Source organism: Haliaeetus leucocephalus, unplaced genomic scaffold (assembly GCF_000737465.1).
Source record: "Haliaeetus leucocephalus isolate CR32 unplaced genomic scaffold, Haliaeetus_leucocephalus-4.0 Scaffold196, whole genome shotgun sequence".
Taxonomy (NCBI): Eukaryota; Metazoa; Chordata; class Aves; order Accipitriformes; family Accipitridae; genus Haliaeetus; species Haliaeetus leucocephalus.
Genome location: NW_010972632.1, coordinates 755,047 through 766,338, shown reverse-complemented (window position 1 = coordinate 766,338; position 11,292 = coordinate 755,047). Strand labels below are relative to the sequence as shown.

The 11,292-nt window shown below is 40.7% G+C and overlaps 1 protein-coding gene across 1 annotated transcript in view; it reads left to right on the top strand.

The window, feature by feature from the left end:
- The window catches only part of PLBD1 (phospholipase B domain containing 1), a 41,867-nt gene that overhangs the window by 20,727 nt on the left and 9,848 nt on the right, over positions 1 to 11,292 (top strand). Inside the window, exons 6-7 of the mRNA XM_010565860.1 lie at positions 3,749 to 3,913; positions 5,096 to 5,240. Coding sequence (XP_010564162.1) covers positions 3,749 to 3,913; positions 5,096 to 5,240 — 310 coding nt within the window. The remainder of the gene's footprint in view (positions 1 to 3,748; positions 3,914 to 5,095; positions 5,241 to 11,292) is intronic.

The following is an 11,292-nucleotide window of genomic DNA, read 5'->3' as shown; positions in this document are numbered from 1 at the left end:
TCCCCCCCCCCCCCCAATGAATGGACCAAGTGCTCTCCTGAATACTGAGAAGTGGATTGGTTGACAAGGGTAGGCCAAAAGATCTAAAGGGGATGGAGAAAAGAAACTGTGTTTACAAAGTCTGTGGCAAAGTTGAATAAAATTGTTTCCTTTTCAGGAGAATGGAAACAAGCTGTTTCAATAGCTAATCTGCTTTTAATTTTACATATTTCATGTGTCAAGGTTTCTTATCAGCGCTACACATAGCTTTTCAAACTTCCAAGCGGTTGGAGTTTTACATTTTGGTGGATTAGTTGATGTGCACTTACTTGAGGAACACAAGTGAAAAGATCAGACTTTCCGTTGTTCTGTACCATGCATGGTAGTTTGAAGCTATGCCAAATCCACATAGTGCTTAAATGAGAGTTGGATTATGTGCACACAGGTCACTCTGAAATGTTCCATTTTTCTTCTCTCCCTTAAACTTCAGGTGTAATTCACTTGAATGTTATGGAACCATTGTGTCTGCCACAAATAACTGAGCCTTACTACAGAAAGAAAATTTGGTTTGAACTCTGAACTGTTTGATAGTAATACTAGTAAATTTTTTTTTTATTCCTATATATATGAAGCAAATGTTTTGTGGTGTACTGTTCTAAACTTTTTTTTTAATTGCATGGAGTCCGGTTTCCAGCAGGGCTATTTTAGGTAGGTGCTTCCATTAAGACCTACATGAAGGCAATGTATATTGTAAACTGCTGTATTTTGAATTTGATATTTACAGGTATCATTAAGAATGATGTCAAAATCTGAATACATTTTCATGTTAAAGTGTGACATTATTCCATCTGGTTTAGCAACATTTTATATCCAGTAAACAAACCCAGCCCTTTTGTTAAGACAATTTCTGAAGGAGGGGCACTCAAAGAACATTAAGCCTTTTCATCTGCCTAATGCTCTACCAACGCCGTGATTAATCCTGGGCTTGTCTACATAGGGAAATTACTCTTGAATAAGGAGGTGGCAGAGTTTTAAATACTACAATGATTCTAGGACAGCTCTCTATTTGTACTTCCTTATTTTGTATTGAGAATGCTCACGCATGGGGAAGTTACTGGAAAACAATTGTTACAGAGTAACTTGTCTATTTTAATGTCCCTGTAGACAAGCCTTTAAGGTTGGTTGTCTCCTATCTGCTACCCTTTCTAAGTTTATTTCTCCTTACAGCTGATATAATTGAAACTCAATTTGATTTTTTTTTTTTTTGATTATTCAGGATGGTACCCTAGAGGAGCCACACATTCTAGCAAAGGGACTTTTGTTGTGGCTATACCACCTCTTTGCTTGTCAATTTAGCTTGTTCATTCACTCTTCTTCAGGATGTAAACCATGCATGCAAAGAGTTTTCCTGACATTGCTGTGAGAGATGGGGGAAGGTGATTACAAAAGATTGTAATATGCCCTATGTTATACACTTCTTATAATGCACACTTTTTTGTCTAATTTTTGCTAGTGGACCCTGATTAACTCCTCATCGAGAAGATTTCTCCATGTATCTTGGAAATCCCCAAGTGGGGTGCTCGACCTTGTGGCAGATGCCTCAGGCCACTCCTGAAATTCCTAGATTTGGCCTGCATTGCAGACACCTGAGTCTCCTGTGTGAATGCATTATTTTACTGAGACTCCAGAGAAGCTCTGTGCAATGTGCTTGTGTGATGTCACAGAGCATCAGAAAATCTTAAACACAAAACCAGGTTTGTGCAAGCACAGTAATGAATTCTTGGAAATGAACTGGAACAAAATTTGCTTGCCCCTCTGAAGGGGAATGAAAACAGAACCCTAGTGGGTGCTTAAAAACCTAGTTCCTCTTTTACTTCTCTGATATTTTGGCTGGCTTTGGGAGCTGGCAGCCTAATCTCACCCAGTGGAGCCCTAGGAATTTACATAACCTTTGCTTCTTTGTTTGAGTGGGTTTTTCCTCCTGTTTTTTGGCAACCTTTCTGTGAGTATAGTTCTGATAGCTTCCTTGCTTGGCACCTTTTTTCTAGCTTGAATGGATTTTCTAGTAGTTACTGAATTTTTGACTTGAAATGACTGTAAGATAGCACAGAAATGTGAAACTTTTTTAAAATACACAGGCAATTCCAAGTGATGCTGCAGCAGTATCAGTGTAGCTACCTGTAAATGTTGCAATGAAGGCAGGCTTTATGGAGGAGAATACGGAGTGCTAGCAAATGGATGGCAAGTACATTTAAAATGTCTCAGGGCTGGCCGAGCATTCTCGTATGCAATCCTCTTTGCTCCCCTCCTGGTACTGTACAGTAATGCCTGTGTAAATCGAACATTGGAAAACAGCTTGTCCTCATTGTGTAGTGTGCTTGCAGACCTTTGAGTGCAGCTAGATGGGGAAGAATTGTGGTGAAACAGTGCCAAATATCTCTATATGGATTCCAGTGAGATAGCAGTTGTTGGGACTGGTTTGTAAATGATTCATACCACTGAGTTGCTTAAAACTATCCAAAGATACATCTCTTGATGTTTGTCAGTTGTGGCCTTTGCTGCTCCCTGTTTGGGTCCTTACAGCAAAAACATGATGAGCTAAAGGAATGTAACATATATGAAGGTTTGCTTTGGATTTCTTCCTTAAACTATAGCTTCTGTTAGGGCCTTCTGTGATGCATGATTTTAGTTGTGAGAATGGCTTATTTCTTTCACTTGTCTTGGTAAGCATTGTGGGAAGGTTCAACTCTTTCCCCTGCGATATATGGCCTAGAGTTTACATTGGTTTTGGTTTTCCTGCTGGTTATTCTCTCTGCCAGAACAGCAGAAGGATAACACAGAATTCAGCCTTCTGAATAAAAAATCAATGGATTTGGCGCTGTTTATTTCTTCCATGTCATTGTCTACCCTTTATTGGGGTTTGTAGAGAGATCAGCTATACGGTTTAATAATACTAGTGATTTATATTGCAAGCAATGTGTTTCTTTACTATATGATTATGCATTCTAAAATTACTGTTCATAGCCCTACAGTGATATGTGTTCTGACTTCTTTTCCTTAAGCCTTGCCTTAACTAAAGGCATGGTGCAAGCAGGAACAGGAAAGATTTAGAAAACGGTCTTTGAAGGTTGGGGTTAGATCACTGTTAAGCTCTTATTTTTGAAGAGGCAAATTAAGAGAAGGTTCTGAAGACCATGTTGCACAATGAGCTGTGTAGTTAACCCTGGCTAGCTCCAACTGTAAGGGGTTTTTGAAAGCACATAGCGGAGTGCCCTTTGACTGACTTCCTTTCTTCAGCTAGTTCCGTACGTGATTAGTATTGTTAACGTATCTTGCTTCCCTGATTTGTTTCCTCCTCCTCAGTCCTGAGGATGTCTTAAATTGCAGTCTTTATAAAAAATCTGAAAACTCCCAAGAGTGTTTGTTAATGTAAGGCTTTTCAAAGACATCTAGATAAACAAAAAAAGATCTAAATCTTACTATTACCCCAGCATAACAGTAACTGCAAACAGCATACCAGTGAGCCTGCTAAGACACACAAAAGTTTCATCAGTTAGCATTGCTAATGCCACTACAAGGGCCAGACCTGTAAAGATGCCTAGGTGTCTCACGCCACACTGAGTTTGAGCATCTGGGCCTTGTGAGCAGGTATTTCATAGGCCATCCAAGAGCTTCCTTTGAGAGCATAAGAAAAATTTTAACAGCTGAGACTGACTTGACGCTTCTCTGTCTGAAAGTGCTTTTTGTGGTCGTTTCTCCCTTTCCTCAGCCACTGAGCATCTTTGATGTCCAGTTTCTGAATGCAGTTGGAGACCTGTTGGACCTCATTCCTGCATTATTTGAGTATTCTGCACGGAGTGGACAATGCAATGTGGAGCCAGGAAACCATGGGAAATATCAGTGGGATATGGGTCACTGCTCTGCACTCATTAAGGTGAGCACAAAGAACTTAATCTCCAGTGACTGTGTTGATTTGTAGTGTCATGAGTCTGCGTTTCTGGAGTCTTCAGTGTTTATGTTGCGTGTGCTTAAAGAGACTCCTGTCAATTAAGGTGCTTTTATGCAGTTGTCATTTGTGCCTCTATAGGATTTTGGGTCCAGTTTTTCTCACTCGTGTTCAAGGGCAGGGAAAAACCAAACCAAAACAACCACAGAGACTGACAATGAAAAGCTACTAGAATTACTAGGGAATGGGGAACTACCATGGAGAGGAGACTAGAAGAGTAACTTGTTTCACCTGGCCAAGTGAAGTCTGAAAGGGAGTATCGCAAACGTCTACAAATACACTCGGCAAATAAGCAGGGAGAAAGGGAAGAGGATTGCTTAAACTAAAGGACAGTGCTAGCACAAGAACAAATGGGTGCAAGTGGCTGATGTTTTCTAAGTGTTAATAGTGATACTCTGGAACAGCTTTCCAGTGGGAGTAATGACAGAAAAAACGCTTTTAAGATAAGTGTCTGATACATCGTGGTGGCAATTAAATTTTTCAGTTAAAATTATCAAGGATCTAGTCAGCATACGGAGAATCCATGTATCTGAGAGCAACAATATTCACCTTAAATTGAGAAGCATTCATTCAAGGATTTGCCTACAGCAAGAGGTTTCTGAGCTAACAACAAATCTTAGAACCAGTGAAATACTTTGAAAAGATGTACTATCATAATGTATATTTCCATTTTCAAATTGAATTTACTTGCATTTGCTTCTGTACTTTAAAGTCACCCAGAGGCATTTTCAGAGAAACAGCACGTTCTAAGTTAATGTTGGATATGTTTGCAGAGAGCTGATTTGAGTGTGTAAATACAAGTATTCAAGAGGAAACTGGGGAAACAAAACATACTATGTGATGCCGGTGTCCCAAAAAACCCTAAGCTGTTTCATTTTGAAAAATAACAAGTAATTATTTGAAAACAACACATGGGCAAGAATTCTTTCCAGAGGTTTCAGAAATTCATTGTTAAGTACACAGTTAAAAGCACAAGAATCTGCTCCTTCTTGAACAATGCAATTAATCAAACTACTCGAAACAAGTTGTCCTCCCAGTTTCTGTCAAGTACAAAACATGCAGAGTATAGTAGGGTCTGAAATTATTCATCTTTCTGCTTCTGTTTTCCAGGTTCTACCTGGATATGAGAATATATATTTTGCCCATTCTAGCTGGTTTACATATGCAGCCACACTGAGAATATATAAGCATTGGAACTTCAACATAGTTGATCCAGACACTACCACCAGCCGTGTCTCATTCAGCAGTTACCCAGGTAAGGTAAAGAAAACCAAAACAACGTAGATATCCAAGATGGCACGGACCACCTTTACTGTCTTGCAGATGTCTTGCCTATAAAAAGGATGATAGCTCAACAAGCACTGACTTCAATCTACCTTAAAACTTTTAGCCACTGAGAGGCCAAAATGTAGTCTTCAGTTTTCTAGCTTGAACATGATGTTGTTGTTGTCATTGTCTTTTGTTGTTGATTAATCACCTTAAGTGCTCTGAATAGTACTAGTTAAATATTCTACCTCTGGCACAAACATGCTGCTTTGAATTCTGCTTGTGTAGTCTGCAGTCATATCAACTGTTGAACTCCTCACCTTGCCTATAGCATTTGCATGTTTGGTAATAACAGTTTTGTGGCATGACTCGTGCTGTAATGGGATTATTAGAGACTATCAAACACTAGCCATGTGAAATTGTATTGACTTCTTTGGTGTTGGGTTAGCAAACCTTCAGTTTTTTTGTTTGGTCCCCCTGCCCTCTTCCAGCTTGTCTATAAGGTGTTACGGAGTGGAGTATTTTTTTTATTCTTATTTCATGTATTAGTAATATAGCCAGCCAGAATATTTAAAATCTCCCTTGGGAATATTAGGGACCATATGATATTCTCAAGTTTCCTGGAAGAATGTTAGAAATTGCCAGCAGTTAATGTTTAAGTGGTAAAATATGTACTCTTGCTAGAGTAGCACCAAGGAAAGTGAACATGAAAAACCAAAGCAAATCTAACACTCTTAAGAGTGAGTTAGCATTGTGCAAGTTTTTAAAGGTGAATTTCAAATTAAAAAATACCCAAACACTCAAGAATCTTCATAAACATTGTAAAGCGAAGTATGTGCCATAGGAGACTGTCTCATTCTGATGAAATTTTGGTGGTTGATGATTTCAAAATGTGCTTTGTTCAATTACTGTGCTTGCCTTACTACAAAGGCAAGGGTCCTTCATGGCAGGGACTCCTGAGACTGTGACTGGGAAACTGTTTTGAAAAGCAGTTGCATTCATTTCATGTTGAAAGCAAGTCTTTTTCTGTGGGTTTCTGACACTCCTCAGTGACCCTCAGGAAGGCAGCATCTTCCAATGACTGAGATTTTTGCTTTGACTGAGGAACAGAGGTATTCTGGTGAATGCCTGTTAAGCGTACAGCCTTTCAAGAGCTTGGGCTATCTCTGATTCCCTTGGACGAATTTTGCTCGCTCATTGCAAGGAATTTTGCCAAGCCTGTGTAACATGGTAGAAAGCCAAGGTTTCTCTCTCAGCTCTGTTCATCACATGAACATACAGAAGGTTATTCTGGATCTCGTATATCTCAGCAGAATTACTGTTGAGAGTATATAGTATATAGAAATACTAGTTCTATATGCTAGTATATAGAAATACTAGTACTATCCTTCAGGAGAACGTGGCTGTTTCACAACTGTTGCATGCTGCCTTGTGCTGCGGATTCAAAACTGGGGATCAGGATCAGCCATGCAGAGCATTTATTATTTTATTTTTGGTGGTTGTCTATGGTGATGTCTCTGGATTGTTCCTTTTGTGGATTCTTTGTGTAAAGTGAAATGCAAGTCTTCTGTTTTGATGAGACTGATAAAGTGTGCTGTATGGGAGGGTACCTGAAAATCAGCTACTACTACGCTAAAATGCTCAGGGTCTGTTCAAAAGTGTACAAAATTCCAGTGTGCTTCCCTGAGACTGTTGAGGTTTGCAGAGATGGCTCGTTTAAAAGCTTGCTTGTGCCAGGTAGACTCTGATATAGTGATGTGGTAAGGTGTACTTCTACCAACAAAACTGAGTTAGAACTGTTGCAAAACATAGTTCCCATGGCTACAGTGAAGTGTGAGACACCTGTGGTATGCAAAGTGTACTCGCTGGCTGCCTAATTACAGGATACTATCACAAGCACTAGGCAGGCATAATCCATTGACTACAGCAAATTGCATTAGCTGTGGGTGTAGTTCACAAACTTGCAGCTTTCCAGGGGATGAGTAGGCTCTAAAGCACTGGCTTGGTAATGATCTAGGGACATCACAGAGGAAGGAGGGAACTGCCAAATTCCTTTGCTCCGTGTTGTGATGAGATGAAGCCTTCTATTTTTAGGGCATCTGACCAAGGAATCTGCAGGTCCTGCCTATGGTTCATCTTGACAACTGTAACTTCTCCCTGCATGCAAGTTCTCACTCCTATTCTCTGTCCTGATAGACACTAAGAACCAGTAAGAAAGGCTAAGCTAGTAAGCTCTCCTGAATAGTAACATGATCCTGATGTACATAGCAGTATTGACTTTTGGAGGAAACAAAGAGCATTAAGAGACAGGTGTCCTTCCAGGCCTTCAGTGACACCTAAGTGAGTAATTAAAAGATTTCTGTCATCCAGTAGATTGGATATGAAGTAAAACTCTTCTGCTGTCCAAAAGCTGTGTCAGAAAAGCATGAAGGAGTCATTTGCCTCCTCAGAAGGAATGTGCCAACTCCCTGATTTCTCCTGGGGTCACAGAGTAAAATTGTCCAGATTGTTTGTTTATTTACTGAATTTCAAAAGATGGGCTACTACACTGCAAAAATTAATATTTGTTGTGACTCAAAGGATATAAAGATTAGTCACTAACCATGATGCATGTCAGTGTGTGCATTATGATACAGCTAGTGGGCCTCATGCTTACTTGATTCTGCTGTGTCTGAGCAGGTAGGAGGACAGGCAGGAACTGCAGAGTCCATCCCAGCTTCCCCAGCAGTTCCCCATATTCCTGCCAGCATGCTCAAATGTCCACTGTTACAGCATGTCCCCACTTTGCTGCTTTGTCCCTTTCAGAGCAACAGTAGTGCTGCAGAGGCACAGTCAAGTGGAAATGAATGGTAGTAATAATCTCTGCTTTTGCAGAATGATTTAGCCACTTGCTGCTCACTTCCACACTAATCCTAATCCTCAGTTGAACTCCGCTCATAGTCTTAGCTTTCTCTTCTGTTGAAAGCATCTGTGCAGAGCTGCATGCATGACAGCTCTGTGAACCTCTGGAAACGAGGAATGTCTCTGAGCATAATGCTTGGGCACCCCTGACTTAAGTGTCTTGTTCAAGCTCTGGACATAAATACTTAATGTGGTTGGTGAATCCATGCACAGCAGAGAGAACTTAAATTGTACAGACACGTTACAGTTGCTCACAAATGTTGAATGAAGCTATGCTCATTTAGGGGGGTAAGAAATGTGATGACAGCGACTAGGTAGGTACTGTGTTTTGCAGGACATACTTAGTAAGATCAGAGAAAAAGCCCCCCCCACAGTCACTGCTATACACTGTCCCATTGAGGCATTCAAACAAATGAGCCCAATTAACTGATGAAATTTGCACTTTTTCTTGAACAGCGTCTCCCAAGATTTCTGTCTGTTTGGATGGACCTCTTATTGAACAGTTAGTTTTGAACCGCATTTAAGAAAGAGAGTCTACCATTTGGATGCAAGCACTCTGGTTTGGGTAGTGACCTGCTTTCTCTGGGCTGAGCCACAGTCTTGTTAACTATGTTACTCTGGTTTTAGCTCTTTAAGCAAAACAGTTGAGAAGTTTACTGCCTCCTTTGTTCCTCTGGTCTGCTGTTGGGATCTTGCTTGGTTGAGATGGGCTATGACATGGGAACAGGATGGCACAAGTTGTCTTGATGGATGGCTATACATGTGTTGCTGTGGCAGGAGAGAGAAGTGACATGTGTCCTTTGTTTTGACGTAAACAGGTGTTAGCGCAGGATCAGAAAGTGCAGCATTATCCTTCCCCACAGTCTGAGCAAGAGCTAGGAGAAAGGAAACATGGAAAGGGTGGTAGCCCTTGTATTCAGGGGACCAGCTTGCTCATGAAGTATTGCCAGACCATTTCTTGCTTCCCTGCTCCCTCCAACATCTGTCTAAAACCTGTAGGGAAGCAGAGGAAAAGTGTCTGATGCACTTTGGAGATGACAGGCCAGAGCTATAGTGTGGGATGTGCTATTTCTTAGTGCCTAGGAGAGGTCTGCAAGTGGAAGGCAGGCAGCTGGCAGGAGTTCAGTCTTGGCATGAGAAGCATCTGCTGATGGCATTAAGAAAGCTAATACAGAGAAGGCATCTCCTTTCCTATTGTCAAGTGTGTTTATAGCCCAGAGCATCAAGCATCTCAGCTGGGAGATAACTCTCATCCCTATGAAGTGATGGCTAGACCTCATGTCTCTGACTTCTAGCGTGTAATAGTGACCCTTCCTATGCCTGACTGAGCACAACGACCTTCTAAAACACCAAAAAAGCTGTGCTGTCTGGTTCAGAAAGCAGCAGCCTACCTCTCTAGGAGCAAGAGTTGCCAGGAACGTGTTACCCCCCACATTGTCTTTGGTGTGCTGACTCTCTGGAGAACACTGTGGCTCAGATTTATAAAAATATTTTGCTTTGCTTGGCTGATTAATATTGTCATGATGAATGAAACTTGAGACTCTGAAAACTTCAGTTTTCCAGTGGTGATTGGAAACTCAATCTAAATGGCTCAGACCCAGAAGATGCAATCAGAAGTGCTTTTGCTTGTTTCTATATAGGAAGAATCAGGTTCATTGCAGGGAGGGGGGGCGGAATTGGTTGAGATTTGCTGACAAAAATGGGAGATGGGTTTACAGAAAAAATAGGTGAACTGTACAGTGAAATAACAGTTGACATAAAAAGCATTTTTAATTAAAACAGATCCTCATACATAAAAAGACAAGAATGACACAAGAGGACACCAAATATCTGCTGATATCTCTAGGCTTCACCCAGGTTTTATTTTTGTGGATCTCTTTCCCCTGTTCTATGTCTTTTAACTTCCCTTTGTTTCAGGGGTGCTTGAAGTCAAAATGGTAAATGTTGTCTCAGAATAATTAGGCTGGTAATAGTGTATCATGGAGGGCACACTGTATTATAAAACATTGCAGGATAAAACTTGGTAAATACTAAGGCCCAGAAGGAAATCCCCTTGTTTTCAGCTTGGCTGAGCTTTGCAATTTATTTGAATTACAGAGTTCAAACTTCAGTTAATTCAGCATTATCCCTTGTGTTGACACTTGCTTTGAGTTGAGTTTTTCTGTTTTATCTAAGCTGTTGATTGGAAAAGAAGGAAAAACTATTCAGTTTGTTTTGAAGTAGGGCACTTAGCATTGGCATCCGCATGGGAATTTGCTCTGTTTGGGCAAGCACTTGACTTGGTACACAACAGTTTATTGCTGGAGTATCCCATATCTTTGTATAAAATAGATTGGCAGAGCCAAGTTTAGAGTGTTTCTCTTCTTGTCTTTACTTATTTGAGAGAGAACCTCGCTGTTGATGTACATAATTTATTGACACTTTTTCTGTCTCCAAGTATAAAATACAAGGAACCATAAGCTGCCAGGGTTCTTTGTCTGTTCTATACTGACATATTTTTAGAGAACAGTTGACCACAAAGTATATTTTCCTGGATTGGTTCTGATTTGAGAACTTGAGACTTTAACGAAATCATGCTGAAACAGAGCCCTTAAGCATTACTTTTGCTTGAAGGAGGTCTGCCTTTTGATGAAAACCCAGGAATAGGAGGCAGAGCTGAGTCGTCTTTCTGGCTGTCATAGGTTGCTGACCTTAGCTTGTTTGCAGAGTGCATTAATAAAGCTTGCTGTAGAAGATATCATAGTGGAACTCAACTATTACACTGTTGCATAGCATTTTAGCATTTTGTACCCTTTGAAGAGTGATACCATTAAAAGCTCATTAGCAAGAGAGCAGGTTCTGGATGACTTCCCCATCAGGAGCTCAGTTAACCTTTCTTCCCCAACTTGGCAGCCCTGTATCTTCTGGGGAATCTCAAAGTCAAATTATTTCTGCTTTGTAAGTAGTCACCATGCTATCCGTGGCATTGTAGCTGACCTTTGCAGCTCTGTATACCACCTCCTGGCATGGGATCTGCAACTGGACTTAGTACTTCTGTTGGCATGTAACCTGGGAGGGAATCCTGCCCAGAGATCCATCACTATGTTGAGTTTGCAGGGCTGATTGATAGGCATAAAAAACCCCAATGACAACATGTCAGA